This window comes from Vespula pensylvanica, chromosome 10, assembly GCF_014466175.1.
Source record: "Vespula pensylvanica isolate Volc-1 chromosome 10, ASM1446617v1, whole genome shotgun sequence".
Classification (NCBI taxonomy): Eukaryota; Metazoa; Arthropoda; class Insecta; order Hymenoptera; family Vespidae; genus Vespula; species Vespula pensylvanica.
In genome coordinates this window covers 1,191,036-1,208,404 of record NC_057694.1, presented here as the reverse complement: position 1 = coordinate 1,208,404, position 17,369 = coordinate 1,191,036, and the positions used below count along the sequence as shown (strand labels likewise).

Below are 17,369 nucleotides of genomic sequence, written 5' to 3'. Positions count from 1 at the left end.
GATAACATTGTCTTCAAATTTCTTTAGATATAAGAGTGTAACGATAATTTCGAAAATATATGAAAAAGCAATGTCCAGTATGTTCTTTTTCTTTTTTGAAGAAGAAGAAGAAGAAGAAGAAGAAGAAGAAAAAAAGAAGACACGACTGTTGAGAAAAATATCTTCTTTTTTTCAAATGTGATTTGATATGAACAAATAAAATAATGGAAAGACTTAGCACAAAATTGTAGTTTCGAGTAGTTGATAGGAAACATTTATAGAATACGTTATATTAAACAATTTTATATATACGTAATTAAATCAAAAATAATAATCCATGACTTGTACAATGTTTTAATTTATGGCTAGAACGTACATATTGTTGAATTTTAGGACAAATCAAAACGATTTTAATTGTGTTTTATTTTGGATAAACTTTATCAAATTTATATCTGTGTAGATTCTATTATTTTTATTTACAATACGTATATATATATATATATATATATATATATATATATATATATCGTATTATTGCTTTGTGAATCATAAATAATAAAATACTTTTCTAGCGATTGCCTTCATACTTAGTGTTCGTTCGAAATATTTGTTTGATATTAGCAACAATTTTTATAATCCAAATACTTGAACGAACACATTACTCATGATAAAAAATATGTGATAAAATAATAACGTGTTATTTAATACTTGTAATGTTCATATTAATTATATTTCACATTATATGTTAGCTTAATAATAAAATTTCTAAATTTGCTAGAGTACTACTTATAAAATATAATTGGATGAACGATAGACTTCTTTTAACACTGTATAGTAATTCATGTAGAAACATTTATTTGTTTAATCAGTTTTGAATGAATATTCCATTGAATCTTAAATTAATATACATCGATTTTTACAATCAACAATTTACGAGTTCAATGATCTATATGTATTAGTTATATATTTCCACATTTTTTGGTTTTAATTATTTCTTGTAAAATCTTTAATATGCAAAGTATGAAAATAATAATCGATACGGGATTGTACATAGAGATTATATAATAGAAATAAAAGAGTCCAGAGGGTGATAATATGAGAATATCATTATGTTTCAAAACAATATTTAATACATGAATCATAAAAATAAACAATATAAATATATAGAAAATTAGGAACAAATATTATAATGAATATAAATCTTAATTCAACATTTTTCGATGTACCGTTTATCTCGGAAAATTGGTATATTTTATAAAAAAACTATATCAAAGAAGTTCTTTTACAAATTTCTTTAATATAAAGAGATACATCATATCGTATCAATTATTTTTTTTGTAGATTAAATGGTGGAGGATATTTTAAAGTCAAATTAATACCTTTAGATGGAATTACATTCTTTTCATAGTTCGATGAACATTTGATGAGAAAAATGTTCAACGACATACCATATGAAGTCATTATTATTATTAAAACATATTATAAATTATAATATAAATTTTTAAATAATTAAAGAGTATCGCTGGTTGTTAGATGTTAGGTTGCATACTGTAAGGAATTCTTTTTATCTCTTTTTGTGGTTCTTCAATCACCGATCCAAGTAAAAAAATTTATTTCGTAAGAAGTTCGGCTTTACATCTTTATAAACGGAATACTCTTTATACATATATACGTGTTCTACTTTTCTATCCATCCGGATATAATTCTTCTCTTATACATTTCAGAAAAAGCTAAGCTTTATCTTTTCTATTGTTGTACGTCGTGTTACTACATGCTCAACCGAGCGTTTTTTCAAAGAAATCTATTTTGAAACATATGCAAACTTTGGGACGTTTGCAGACAATATTTTCTTCTTCAAAAAAATCTAAAGTAACCAGTAGTAAACTTCAAACTATTATTATAACTTTTATTCAATCTATTATTATAAAAGAAAATTTATGACTCACAATATCTTAGTTTTACAGTATTACAGTACTGGAATTTTAAGATCAAAGAATTAAGAAAGGAGAGTAAGTCTGTGATTTTTCACTTCTAAATGCAGTTTATTAAAAAAAATAATTTATTATTTTCCTTTTCAGTTGGCCGGTATAATCAAATAAATTGTAGATGTTTACAAGATTTGGAAACTAACGATGACAATGAAAATACTCACGAGAAAATAGAAGCTATTCTTAAAAAAGAAAAAAGATTAGAATACGTATTTAGATGTATCTTGTAGAGAAGCCATATTTACGCGGCACCAGTATATCAAACGTTATTACGATTTCTATATGATCTTGTAATATAAAAAATGAAATATTTTTAATAATTGTATAGAAAGATGATTTCATTCGTTCCTAGACTGTTTGGCCAAACTCTACACATTCTCTGTTTTATATGAATAAATTTATAAATATGTGTAAAATAATGTCATTTAATAGTATAAATACTAATGTATAGGATATAAAATTAAGGTATAGGAATGAAACAGATATCATTTTCGTTTGAACAATTTATTCGCACAAAAAATATACTTTATATATATATATATATATATTACTTTGTTATTTCTTTGTGTTCTACATTAACTGCATAGACGAATATTTGCAGATATACTCTAATATATATAGATAACATATAAATAATATGTAGATATATTACAGCAACGACGAGCAGGTTCATAGAAGTAGCATGTTAGAAGTAGCAAAGTATCGACGTAAAGTCTTTACCATAATGCAAATTTGCGAATACTTTCCATTAGATTACTGTAAAATAATGAAGAAACATTGAAATATTGCATATAGATATTAATACGATTAGTAGATTAATAGCATTTATGAAATAACTTATTTAACTTGACTTACCCTGTAAAAAGTTTATTATTTTTAGACATCGATGATCCATATAAGATACAAATGATGATTATGAAAGTTTGTCGTATAATTTCGAAAGAGGAATCATAGTTCGAGAAGACGTTCGTTTTTAGTAAGCTCGCTATCATTCTAGTTTTCCTTCCATATTCGTTATTTCTGAATTCTTGAGACATTATCAGAGTTCGGCGATTTGTATCAAATAATCGTCTGGTCTTCGCTCCTTCTCTTATTAAATCTAATCGATCACGATCGATCATAGGAACGAAAATCGTATTTCGATGATAAGTAGACGTTTCAGAGGTCCTGGTTTTTTCACGAAGAGAATTAGATTGTCTAAGATCGACTGATCTTCGATACGAAGATCTCTTGTTAACGTTGTTTCGAGATCGTTCGATCAATTTAAAGCCTATATCAAAATCGACATTTTCTTCTCGGTTAAGTTGATCGATGTATCGTATTTGTGAATCGTTATGTCGCGTTACTATCAAATTCGATCGAACATTTCTACGTTGATCACGGGATCGTAATTCCATAGAACGTTCTATTTTATCGGCCAAGCTAGGATCATTGGATTTACGTCTTTCGTCGATCGTCCTTTCGATTTTTCTATTATATCGTTCTTGAATCCTTGTATTGAAACGTCGTCGTTCTTGGAGATTAGTCGTACGAAGTAAAACGGAAGTTCGTGCAAGATTTTCTCGTTGTCGTCGAGTGTCTCGTCGGTCGGTCGATAAAACAGATGATCTACGATCGTTGTCCGTTCCGAAGCGCCTACTTTCGACAGATTCGCGTCTTTCGTTGGAATTCAATCGATTTAAATTATCGAACGAGCGGCTTAATCTTTTTCCTTGATTGGAAACTTGATATTCTCGTGCAACAAATGATCTACGATTCGAAATTTCGGGTGTTAATGTTCTTGAAATGCGACGTTGTCCGTATTGCGTTCGTCTTCGTTCCACAAATGAAATCTCATCGGCGATTTCTCCTAGGGTTGATCTACGTTCGGTCAATTTTTCGTTCGATCGTTTGTTCGAGAAACGTTCGATTCTATTCGTACGATCTAAGGATCGATCGAAAGAGTAACGAAGAGAATTTCGAAGATTTTCAATATTTGAAGATCGAATCGAACTACGTCTCAGAGTGTTAACTTCGCGACGATTTAGTTTCGGTGTTTCCATAATTCGGCGGTTCAATAGAATATTGCGTTGTTCGTTGTTATCTCTAGATTCCGACGATCTATCGACTCTAGTTCGATCGATTTCTCTTCGAGAATTTCTATCAGAGAACGGAGATCGTGATAAACGGTTAACAAGTTCGCGTCTATTATCACGACGATCTATATATTCGGATGCACGATCAATTGATATTCTACGTTCTAAATCGAGATGTCTGTTATTGCGATTTAATGTGTTCGTATTTCGTCGATCGACCGAACGAGTGCGACGATCGTGGAGTTTGCGATCTTCGTTATCGATCATTCTTCGTTCAAATCGTGAATTCTCGAGTCTGTTACCAGATTGTTGCCGTTCCAACGAATTAAATCTTATGTTTCTAATTTCAGATCGGAAATTTTTTCGATCGGCTGGTGTATTATCGCGAGAGGTAGATTTTCTAATTTTTAACGAGTTCGAAAGAATTGATTCTCGATCGTATCGATTTTCCTGGATCTTTCGAGTTCGTGTTCGGTCGGTCATACTTAACGATCGACGTTCGTGATTAAGAGTGTCAAGTCGGCTATTTCTACGTTCTGTGTCTACATTTGATTGACGTTCGCGATTAGAAATATCGAGTCTGGAATTTTTGCGTTCTGCGTTTATGCTTGATCGACGTTCACGATTAAAAATTTCGAGTCGAGAATTTCTACGTTCGGTGATTAGGCTTGATTCACGTTGTCTATTAACAGTATCAAGTCGAGAATTTCTACGTTCTGCGTTTACATCCAATCGACGTTCGCGATTTAAAGTATCAACTCGAGAATTTCTACGTTCTGCGTCTACGTTTGATCGACGTTCGCGAATAAAAGCATTAAGTCGGGAATTTCTACGTTCGGTGTTTAGGCTCGATCTACGTTGCTTATTAACAGTATCAACTCGAGAAATTCTACGTTCTGCACTTACACCCAATCGACGTTCGCGATTTAAAGTATCGACTCGAGAATTTCTACGTTCTGCGTTTATATTTGATTCACGTTGGCTGTTAACAGTATCAAGTCGAGAATTTCTACGTTCTGCATTTACATCCGATCGACGTTCGCGATTAAAAGTATCAAGTCGGGAATTTCTACGTTCTACGCTTAAGTTCGATCCACGTTCGTTATTAACAGTACTAAGTCTCGAATTTCTACGTTCTGCGTTTACATCCAATCGACGTTCGCGATTTAAAGTATCGGATCGAGAATTTCTACGTTCTGCGTCCATATTTGATCGACGTTCGCGATTAAAAGTATCAAGTCGAGAATTTCTACGTTCGGTGATTAGGCTTGATCCACGTTGTCTATTAAGAATATCAAGTCGAGAATTTCTACGTTCTGCGCTTACATCCGATCGACGTTCGCGATTTAAAGTATTTGCTCGAGAATTTCTACGTTCTTCATTTACGCTCAGTCGACGTTCGCGATTTAAAGTATTGATTCGAGAATTCCTACGTTCTGCATCTACATTCGATCGACGGTCCAAACTATCGATTCGAGAATTTCTACGATCGTTAGCATATCGTTCTTTTATCAAACGCCGTTCCATATTTTCCCTTCTGAATTCTTGTCTTTCTACAGAGTTCGATCTACGATCTTGAGTCCTTTCTCGAATACTTCTTTCATTCTCCCTGATCGTTCGACTTTCAATGTTTTGATGTCCTCTGATTTCTCTTTTTTCGATAACTCGAGAATCGAACTTTCTACGTGTGTCTATTTCGAATCGTTCTCTTCGTTCTTTCAATTCACGATTATCAAGAGTTCTTTGTCCGTCTGTTCGTTTGATTCCATGTTCCTCGCGACGTTCCATAGACCGAGATCTATCATTGGACGATCTTCTTGATAGTTTTCTCCTACGATCCGTTACATCTCGAGTCATTTCCGAATTTGGCGAATAACGATAAAACAATCGAACGTTTTCAATCCTTGAATCGACTCGTTCCAAAGAACGTGACAGTCTCTTTGTTGGATAGAAAGAACGTTCGTTCATCGTTCTATGCCTTCTTTCTAAAAGTGTGTTCCTATTGATACACGATTCGGTCGATTTTTTACGCTCGACTCGAACGATATCGGAACCGATTTCTTTCCTTTCATTATTTTTCAAAGCGAGATTTTGTTTTTCCGAAAGACCAAGACAGATCGAAGATGTTGCCAATGGATTCAAATTCGGGCAAACGTCCACGCTGGAAAATCGATGATATTTTGAAATTAAATGCATAGAAATATAAAAGAACTTATTTGTATTTTTCTTTTTTATTTTTTAGAATAAACAAAAAAATAGAATTATTAAATATTTTTATCACACACACACACACACACACACACATATATATATATATATATATGTATGTATGTATGTACGTATATAAATTAAATGAAAATATGAAAGATGAATTATCGAATTTTTTAAATATAATATTATAATAATGAAAGGAAATATACTTATGAGGAGCACGATGAAGGAGTTCAGGACCAGTCAGACTTCCTGCTTGTCCTTCTCTATCTCTAGCTACCAAACCGAAAGTCACGCATGCCAGTGATACTAGCAGTAAGCCGATGTACTGCCAGGACCGCACGGGTAAGACCACGTGCCTTGTACGCCTCATTCTACGTTAAAATGATATTAGTTTTTATAAATACTTAAATATTTGACTTAAAGATGAATATAATATTCATAACACTCATCACACAGTGTATTAAAACAAAAGATAAGACAGATTTTACTTTAATCTTTTTTTTTTTTTTTTAATAAATTTTTCATAAAATTTTATGTCCATATGAAGATTACAAAGTGTCTTCGAGATAAAATATTCGAGAAAAATATTCGAGATAATAAAGAAGTTTTTATTTACCTGTACTGATTAGAAATTTGATGATGTCTAAGATCTTCGTTTTCGTCTCTTTGGAGAAGAAAATGTTGAAACTCGGAAGATGTTCTTCCTCTGAGCTCTGGAGAGCTGCTGATGCTGCTAGTCCCGAGGGTTCTCCTTTTATACAGGCAGATACGCTCTGTAAATTCGATGAAAACACAATTTCGTGCTTATCAGCTCAGGCCACATGGGACCTCGTGCAACAGGGTGCGAATAGTTGCGAGGGTGGCTAATGTTACGAACGGAAAGATTGAGAAACTCATACGGTATTGGTTAACCAGGTAGAAAATTACTAACCGTTATCTACGTTCTGTCGATATTCCAAACTCGATGAAATTTCTCTGTGCGTGGGTGCTTTTACGTCAAACTGTCCTTTTAATACTCTTTCTTCTCTTTTTTTTTTTTTTTTTTTTTTTTAAAGAATCTATCATCGTGAACATGGATTATTGTTCTTGTTGTTATTATTATTATTATTATTATTATTATTCATTTTTTCTTTTCTTTTTTTATCTGATTTAATCGACTACCAGCAGGAGATAGAACAAAGCCAGCTTCCATTTTATTTTGAGTTAAAAAATCTACGTTTCTACAGTGTATGCTTTGATTATCATACCTTTTTAATATTATAATATTTGGAATATTTTAATTTGTAATATAATTTTATTTCTTTTATCATGTTGAACGTCTAGTACAAATTTAATATGTTTTGTTAATTATAAGTGTTTCATTAAATCTATATATCGTTTAATAGTCGAATACTAATTAAAACAATTAAAATCAATAAGATTTAAGAAATTTTTAATTACGGGATTATTATGTCTTTAAAATAGTTGCTATGATTACATGTACTGGAGTAAAACATATACAAGACGAATATGTATTATTTGTTATAAGAAAAGTGAGCAAACTCTAGAAAGATTGAAATGAAGCTAAAAGATATTTAAATAAAACTGTAATTTGTTATTCCATCCGTTCTAAAAACGTCATTACTTTCTTTAAATTGTTTCAAGGAGTATTATAAAAAGTGACTGTGACATTATATAATTTTGTTTTTTACGAATAAATTATATATAAAAACTTGTACATTACATATATATTTTTGTGTCACCCAAATATGCTGACACTCTATTAAAAATGTTAATTATTGTTGTACGCAGAATGGTAAACGAATTATTATTTTTCTATTTTTACCATTGTCATAATGACAAATTATTAATTGCACAATTATATGAGTATGGATGGATTAATAAAGTACATTCAACTTATCTTTTTTTTTTTTTTATTCGTATTTATTATCTTTTTATACAAAACACGCATTAAAATATAAAATAGGAGTGTACTGCGTACGAATTATCATAAATACATTAAATCGTGTATTTACATTGTTTTATATTATATTATATCTTATATTTCCATACATACTTGCACGCTGGACGACTAAAAATTTTTATAAAATTTTGTCATTTTTCTCTTCTATTTCTATTTCTCTCTCTCTCTCTATCTATCTATCTAACTCTCTATTTCTCTCTCTCTCTCTCTCTCTTTATTTCTATTTCTCTCTTTCTCTCTATTTCTATTTCTATTTCTATTTCTGTCTCTCTCTCTTTCTCTTTCTATTTCTATTTCTGTCTCTCTCTCTTTCTATTTTTATTTCTCTCTCTCTCTCTCTCTCTCGAAGGAGGACGAGATGAACGAGAAGAGATTCGTAATCGTAACCAGCGTAATATCCGAAAATTGTCGATCTGTTTCGAACAGTCGAGAATAACGAGAGATCGGTTATCACGTAGATTCGTTCAATAAATAATAAATCTTCGCCGATATACAAATTCGTACGATAATAAATTTTTTTCAATGTCCTTAGAAAACGAATGTTCTAATACTTATAACCGTAATCAACGTGATGAAGAAATTCAAACTGATATTGGATGAATCGGATGAAGAAATTCTGAGCTCGCTGCAGACAGTTTCGTTTTGTTCCGGTAACGCCGTGAAATTCGGGAACGTTTGAATATTTGCCGGCTGAAAGAAAAAGTTAAGTTAAATTAAAAAATTAAAAAAACAAACAAAACAAGAAAAGAAAAGAAGAAATTCAAGGACGTACGATTATCTTTATTAAAAATCTAAATCTAAAATTTTCGAATGTTCTTACCAGTGCCAATTTGTCGTCTCTTTTCCTACAAAATGTCATGTGTCTACCATGATAAAGACTTTTTTCGATCGATCTAGCAAGAAGTTCTTCGGTCCAGGGTAAAGCGAGTATATGTTCTGCTAAAGTTCGACCTAATAAATCAAAATAGAAACAATATTAACGAATCGATTCTCTCGTGAGATCGTAAATGTTAACATAATACGTATTTAATGTATAATACGTATTAATAAAAATATTCATTTACCTCGAAATTCTTCAGGTTCTTCGATGATAAGTCGGGCAAAGACATTATCATTTTCACGTTCCTCCGAATAATCTCTCATTGCTTTCAATGCGGACTCTGCTTCTCTGATAATATCCTCGTCGATTTGTTCGCTAGGTCTCGTCGCAGGATAAACAGGAAGTTGTTGTCTAGCCGTAGAAGGTAGACTCACTGGATCGGCTCTATGAATAGAATGTAATAAAGTTAGTTATTATAATTAAAGAAATAGAATACGATAAAATAACATTTCATTTAATTGAAAATATTACTTTACCCGGTAGTTAGGAAAAGTTTCTCCAAATGATCCATAGTGACACCTTTGAAGCTATATACGGCAAGAGTTTTGAAAAGATCTTTGACAGGTGTCATACTATAGCAAGCTGCCAACGGTGTTCTTGGATAATGTACAACGAACGCTAAACACATTTCTTGCGACGCTGCATATCCTCCTAGAGTTGGTCTTGTCCTATCCAACGTTCTGTAAACGCATTCAGCGACCAATTCGTCACCTGGTAAAATTTTCACTTCCTTCTCCAAAGTATGCGATTGTTGATAATCGAAATCAAAATGATTGTCCTGTACTATTCGAGGAAGTTCTTTTCCTTTACGAATATGTTTCAAACTCAAACGTCGACCAGCCAGATGAGAATGCAATACCACTGACACAACGTTTACACCATCTTCGGGAAACATCTACGTTACAAAAAAAAAAAAAAAAAATTTAATAAAATTCGTAACGTATAGAAAGTAATTATATTATTACAATAATATTATTGATATTTACGGTATTCGTGCAATGTGGCGTACAATATCCAGCAGTAGCATATTCCTTCTGTCTCGGAGGTACCAAATGAAGTGGACTGACTGCTACACCAGCAACAAGAATTCCTGCCTCTTGAGCACGAAGTTTTGGAGTTAAATGAATTCTAACTCCGCTGCTATCTATTACTTTTTTTAATCCAGGATTATTATAATGTACTTCCAACATATAATAAGAACCTTCTTGGTGCTCGGCTATAGGAATTCCCACATGATCTGGAAGCCATTCTCCTAAAATAATACATAATTTTATTTATCTATTTCATCATTAGATATTTTTTTATTACGTTTAAACGATATTTTGAAAATCAATTTTTACCTCTGCTACCACGGGCCCAGGCTAAGACAGGCTGCAAACAGGATTCCCATTCACGTGGCATCGTGGGACTATAACAAGGTGCACCAGCGATTCTAGCATGCTGACCGAGAATCGGTGAAGTTGAAGCACACTCATACACTATCACATGATGTACCAAGTCCTCGTTTGCTTTCTCCACCAGAGGCGTATACTAAAAACGGTATAGATGTAATATAAATTAATATCTTATATATATATATATATATATGTTTTCTTTTATATATAGAATAATAAAGAATATAGAAGAATAAAGAAACGAAAATGTTAGAAAAATATAGAAAAGGTAGGAAATTATTCTGAATTCTATATTAGAAATCATGACACGTTTTATAAAAAAGAATGAATTGGATTTTTCTCTTTTCGAAAAGGTATCGATGCAAGTCAATGAGCATTTCGGACAACGCAGTGACATCATCGAATCTTTTTTTATTCTAAGCGATGTCTAAAGCGTTCATGGGACGTCCGACACGAATGACCGTGATTCGTGAAAGACATACGTAATGAAGCCCAACCTTTGCATTCCTTTGCAGGTTTGATCGTTGACACGTTAGTTTACTTACAATCAGCAAAAAATACGGTACTCGTTTCTTTGGATAAGAATTTCGATCGCAGTCAATGACGTTATCGTAGAAATGCTCGTAAATATAAAATCTTGCGAGATAGTAATAATAATAATAATAATAATAATAATAATAATAATAATAATATATATATGTATATATTATACTTGGAAATTATTTATTAAAAGGAATTTCAATATTTATTATCTACTTACTCCGATCATATGATGCTTCTTAGTTAAAGATGGTGCCTTAAAGATTTTGCACCAATAAACGGTATCCATCGTATCAGATACCGTAAACTGTAATATTCAAAAACCCAGATAAGCGTAAATTTGAGGAATATTTATCGATAATTAGTATCATTATATTTTAACCTGATTCAATTTCACGTCCCAATGTCTTATATCCTGCATTTCCTGAGGTGGAGCATGAGGCGATGGTGTTCTGAGTCGTAACGCTCTTCCACCACGTTTGTCACCATGCCAAACCGCTGTATTTAATTCGGGATCGCTTTGATGCAAAGCCCATAAGACTCTTACGGTATCGCCCTATAAAATATAAAAATATTTTATTTATTGCTATAGGGTCACTTCGTTCTTTATATTATAGACAAAATTAATAATTACATTAGTATATACATATATATATATATTTAATGAACATTTTTATCATTGATAAATATTTACATACATTTGTAATAAATGTTCTTTTAATTCTCTTACGTATTAATATTTACCGTAAGTCGATGATCCTGCGGGTCGCAAGTCTGCCAATTTCTGATGAAAGTTATGCTCGTGTGAGTCTCATTTTGAAAACCCTCGAGAACATGAACATCTTGAGAAGTGTCTGTAACCGGTGCTGCGTTCGATTCCTCGATACCGTGCGAATCCTTAAAGAGAACATATAAAAATCGATTTATTTTCAAATAACATTGTTCGCGATACAAGATATTAAACTAGATCAAAAAGTACAAAATCATGTCGTTCGAGTGCCAGGTGTTCTTACGTTTCTGTGGCACATCATTCTTTTTTCTTTCTCTCTTTACTCAGCGTGCACTTTCTCTTTTGATCGTATCAGAAATAGATTGCAATGTACCTTTTAATAACAATTTTTACGTTCGTGGAAATAATCGATAATTTTCAAATGATATGTATCCTTTTCTCTTTGCGATTTAATATTGAAATTATTATGAGAAGCGAACATACATAGAGAATAAAAATATAGGCAATGAATTTGTATATAATCATCTACTATTTTACTCGGTATCATTAGAAGTTATAATAACAGTCACAGAAAAAGAGGCCCAAGGCGTTTGGGTCCGTTGGATTCGTAAATAGCGAGTTAGAATAGAAGAAGGGAGGATGCCATAGTAAACGAAGCCATAGCGAAGGGTCCGAAGGGAAATCCTCTTCCTGTTCATAATGAATCCAAATAATTGCTTTACCGTCGTCATGCCCAACGAGTACGGCAGTAGTTTTTAACGAGCACGTGCAAGAAGGAAACGGTCTCGAGAGTCATCGGAGGAAAACGATGGAATATGCGAACGTTCGTCGATTTGCATACGACAACGCATTCGAAATTACAGACGCTGAAAAATATTATTCTGATCGTGTCCCAAAAGCGTAACACCTTTTAACGCTTCGTGAGTTCATTCTTGTTCTCTTTCTTTCTTTCTTTCTTTTCTTTTTTATGAATGAGAGAAACGATCGATTTTTAAGTATAAAGATAAAGAAAAAGAACAAAGGTATGAGTCATTTTTAATGATTTATCATATTTAATTAATTATTATATTAGAATGATAAATGTATCTATTTATAAATATAATTGTAAATATATCAATTTGTTTATATAATATCTATTTATTCATTATTTAATGTACGATGGTAGTGACGAAAGGAATATAAATAAAAACGTAAAACTCTCACGATAAATCAAAAAGAATCTTTCATCGCGATCGATCTCATTACTTCGCGTAGTTCAAGTTCGTTCTCACGCGTTATGCAAGGATATTCTCATAGAACGCGGATATTCTCATCGTCTTTGAGGGTAATTAGTAAAATGCGGAGAGTAAGAGAAAGAAAGAAAAAAAGCGTTTGATGATTAAGTCTGGAATACTTCCGGCGATAAGATCATACACATTAATCGATATCTTCGTATCATCGAATAAATTTCTTCATTTCTACGAATCATTCAATTCAATTACGACAAATTTTAATGTCCGTCACGTTTTCACATTCTTAAAGATAAATTATTATCTTTAAACTTTACATAATTCTGACAGCTTTTACTTGAATGTATGCAGTAGTTATGCTTTGTAATACGGACAGATGAAAGAGAATTTCTTTTTTACTCGTTAAAGCGTGACGTGTTTTTAACGATAATAATCGCAAACTTACCGAGAAAATGAAACGTGACATAATCGTTTCTATAAAATTATTATTATTAGTTTAATACGTATGTAGACACTACATTCGTAAAACAAGTCCAGGAGATACTTTAGTTTTATAACCGAGCAATTAGGTTAAAAGTATGCAAACTGCGAGGCCTACAACGGCACGTGAGAAATTCTCTTTAGTTTATCGTGTCGATCAAATTTTATATTCTTCGTTTATATATAATCAGTATTTACAATAATATCGCCGTAATTATTAATATCGATTAAAGAAATTTTAATAAGAAAGAAAGAAAAAAAAAAAAAAAAAAAAGGAAAAGAAAGAAAAAAGAAAAAAGATCAAAATATCTCAATACGATTATATTTTCGATAATAATATAAAGAATAACGAATTTTAACATTACTATAAATATTTCTTTGCTATCGTTATCTCTATCAATTTTTAATCGATCGATAAGTATATAACAGTATGTATGTACAGTAGTTACAACATTAACTATCGAAGTTATTAAAACGATATCGAAATAAATCATATTCGGATTATAGTTTGTCAACGTTCACCGAGTAAGCCCCTGGAGTTCCCGCAGGACAACGGGGAGGCTTTTTATTCCACTCTCTAAGGACCTCCCTCTGTTACCAGCTGCTGTTCTGCCAGGTGGTAAAAAGAAGCGGCACTGCCGGAGAAAAAGAGATTCCGAGATAGAGGGAGATAAACGACGACGACGACGACGAGAGTAGAGAGAGAAAGAGAGAAAGAGAGAGAGAGAGAGAGAGAGAGAGAGAGAGAGAGAGAGAGAGAGAGAGAGAGAGAGAGAGAGAAGATCGGTACCTTCGTTGTGCAGTCGACGATAGAAAGAGAGAGGTATAGACGAGCAAGAAAAAGTAAGCCGAAGAAGGAGGACGAAAGGATGAGGAGAAGAAGAAGAAGAAGAAGAAGAAGAAGAAGGTACTTCGACGTGAGAGAGAGAGAGAGAGAGAGAGAGAGAGAGAGAGAGAGAGAGAGAACTACGTTCAAAACACCTGGCAAGCATCGTCCTCTCAGTGGCGCCTCATGAGAGGAATTTCTTCTTTTTCTTCGGGATCTGGACCCATGGGAACCGCCTTGAATCTCGCTGAACAAGGGCCAGTGTTCTCTTTTTTGCACGACTTATACCTATCGATCGAAAAGCTTACCACGAGGTACTATACCTATATTATATAGAATACATAAGGTATTCTATGTATTTACAGGTATGAAGAATGTATAATTTTTATCGTACAACGTACCTACATATACGTGAAACATTAGGTATTTGATTTAATGAGACCGTGCGAATCATGGAAACTCGCATTTGATGTAACATTGTGAATACAAAATAAATCAAAATGAATAGGAGTAAGAGGAAGGAAAAAGAAGTGGAGAGAAGAAAAAGATTAGATCCGGTAGCTTAGGGACCAATCCAGTTTGTACCCTGCAATAAAACGACTGGCGGCATTTAGGCGTTAATTCGCCTAAGTTTTTCATCTTCAACTTCAAAGTTAGACCGACGAAATAGATTATGAAGCTAATACCGTATTCTTGGCGTACGCGATAATGGCGTTAATTCGTTGCAATACTAAAAAACAAGAAAAAAAAGAAAAAAAAAAGAAAGAAATTGTCCTCAATAAAATTATTATAGATTTCACGAATTTGCGACGGATAAAGTTTCAAACTCGTACACTAGATCAAACAGTTACAAATCTTTCCTCGAAGAAGTCTTTTCGTGTCTTTCTTTGCTCGATCAATAAAACCCCTAAAATGGGATACAATAGCTCGAGTTCGTGCGAACCACGAACAGTTTATACCCTTCTTCTTTTCTTATACAGTACCTTTTTCTTTCTCTTATCCTTTACTTTTATTTTCTTATTAAGGCGACCCTGAATTCTGTGATTCCCAGAAGGCTACCGACGATTTCATTTTCTTTCCAAGCGTTAATAACAATCACAACCGACGATCTTACGATCTATAATTATTTTAATAGCCTGTCCGTCGTGTTTATTACGAAACGAAACATAATATATTACATTTACGTGAAAGTAAATATTCTACGAATGACTTTTCGACGGGATGAGATCAAATTCAATAATGTATAATCATCTTAGATCATCAATGTGTAACGTGTCGTAAAAATTTGATTTGATAAGAGTACGAAGAAATTCTTGTAAAATTATCGATTATGTTTCAATACGTTGAGACGAATGAGGGTTATTGCTGAGAGAAAAGAAACGTAGGATTTGAGAAAGAGAAAGAGAGATAGAGAGAAGCTTCAAAGAATGGAATGGGAATTTGTTGGTAAGAAACGATCTCATGAATACGATCCTCGTAAATGTGTGCAAGGTTCTTCCGGACAAATGGCGTACCGATGAGGATATTTTATTTGGCCCGGGCGGACCGGTTTCTTCGTGTGGAAATCGTAAATCATATAACCTGGATTATAGCGGTCTCGATGTGTCTTCCCTCGAGCTATAAACTTATAAAAGCGCATTTAATTTCTCAAGGTTTATACATCGATAATACGGGGAACTCGAATCGATCGATTATATAGACCAATCCTAGTTCGTGTTATCTTTATCCATCGTTAATAAGATCGCGAAGAGACCGATCAACGTTAAAGAAAGCAAATGTATATCCGGGAAATCTCAGACGATTATTTTCCATAGGAACATTGAACTATTGCATATGATAATGATCTTTCTATCTATCAGGATCGCAATTATCATGGAAATTATTCTAACGGTCAGAGATTGTTTGTCTTGATATTATTCACGATATTATTCTTCGAAAGAAAGATATACTAGAAATTTTATTGTTATATCGTTTATATATATAAAAAAAAAAAAAAAAAAAAAAAAACATTACTCTGTTTCCAATAATTTTTTATTAGTAATTTCGTATTACTATCTAATTAATATGATTTAAAAAAAGTCTCTTAAGTATTGTAAATCTCTTACGTATTGATGAATTTATAAAATAAAGTGAACACCGCTCACCCACCTTCTCGGCATCAATTATACATGATTCTCATGTCAAATAAATCTTGTCGAGAATAATTGCGTTTAAGTTCTCTCATTAATCCACGTTATTATTTTCAAATTGGAATTCAATAGAAATGAGAATTTTTGAATGAGATTGAAACGGTAAAAAGATAATGAGAGAATGTATAATAAAATTAAATAAATGAAAAAAGAAGGATAAAAAGATAAAAGACGAAGAATGGAATCAACGATGGAGGAGAACAAATGGGAGTTTCTGTGAAATTCTACGTATTCGACGATGCGTTCATCCGTCCGTCTATCCAATTGTCCGTTCCAGTCGTTCGTCCCTTTGGATTAGTCGTATTTCAAATTCACTTTGCGGAACGTCCTTTCCCCGATTGCAATAAATTACGATCGTAATCGTCTCTAAGGAGCGTGTATGCGCTAGCTACGGCGGCTGCTTGTTGTTTCCCTCCTTCAACCTTCTGTGCTTGATAAAACCCCTTATCCAACCTCCCTCCTCCTTCCTCCCTCCTCTCTTTTCTCGTTCATGTGCTCTCACCCCTATTCTCACTATAGTTCCCCGTGATTCGATAAATATTCCCTCTCTTTTCGTTTTAATGTCTCTATCATGTATAATATCAAAGTTATCATTTTTCTTTTATATTAATTGATAAATACTGTTTATGTGTATTAATATCAAATAAACGAAACTTAACTATCTTTACGATCATCTTACTAATCATATACTAGCGTGAAGATAAAACTGTGCTCGATAAATCTATTAATAATAATAATTTTATTTTAATAGTATATCTTATTATCGCAATAATAGTATAAAATTTAATAATTCGTGATACAACGATCAGATTTTATTTATCTAATTAAAAAATTATATACATACATACATACATACATACATACATACATACATACATACAT

General features: G+C 32.5%; 3 protein-coding genes across 3 annotated transcripts in view; all 3 read right to left on the bottom strand.

Annotated features, from left to right (window-relative positions):
* Positions 1–2,455: 2,455 nt before the first annotated feature.
* LOC122632257 (RNA-binding protein 25-like) lies at positions 2,456–4,837 on the bottom strand. The gene is made up of 2 exons (XM_043818861.1): positions 2,823–4,837; positions 2,456–2,723 (listed from the first exon to the last, which is right to left on the bottom strand). Exons 1-2 carry the CDS (start codon positions 4,523–4,525, stop codon positions 2,684–2,686), a joined length of 1,743 nt encoding a protein of 580 aa, XP_043674796.1. The 5' UTR covers positions 4,526–4,837; the 3' UTR covers positions 2,456–2,683.
* LOC122632340 (pre-mRNA-splicing factor CWC22 homolog) lies at positions 4,705–7,051 on the bottom strand. The gene is made up of 4 exons (XM_043819030.1): positions 6,873–7,051; positions 6,463–6,627; positions 4,949–6,203; positions 4,705–4,758 (listed from the first exon to the last, which is right to left on the bottom strand). The coding sequence occupies exons 2-4, from the start codon at positions 6,624–6,626 to the stop codon at positions 4,705–4,707; spliced, it is 1,473 nt and encodes a 490-aa protein (XP_043674965.1). The 5' UTR covers position 6,627; positions 6,873–7,051.
* Positions 7,052–8,489: 1,438 nt separating this feature from the next.
* The window catches only part of LOC122632249 (MOXD1 homolog 1), a 15,794-nt gene continuing 6,914 nt past the window's right edge, over positions 8,490–17,369 (bottom strand). The window contains exons 2-10 of the mRNA XM_043818847.1: positions 11,778–11,930; positions 11,416–11,589; positions 11,254–11,340; positions 10,440–10,629; positions 10,086–10,351; positions 9,576–9,994; positions 9,284–9,483; positions 9,040–9,170; positions 8,490–8,909 (exon numbers count right to left, since the gene is read on the bottom strand). Of these exons, the coding sequence (XP_043674782.1) occupies positions 8,748–8,909; positions 9,040–9,170; positions 9,284–9,483; positions 9,576–9,994; positions 10,086–10,351; positions 10,440–10,629; positions 11,254–11,340; positions 11,416–11,589; positions 11,778–11,930 (1,782 nt within the window). The 3' untranslated portion in view covers positions 8,490–8,747. The remainder of the gene's footprint in view (positions 8,910–9,039; positions 9,171–9,283; positions 9,484–9,575; positions 9,995–10,085; positions 10,352–10,439; positions 10,630–11,253; positions 11,341–11,415; positions 11,590–11,777; positions 11,931–17,369) is intronic.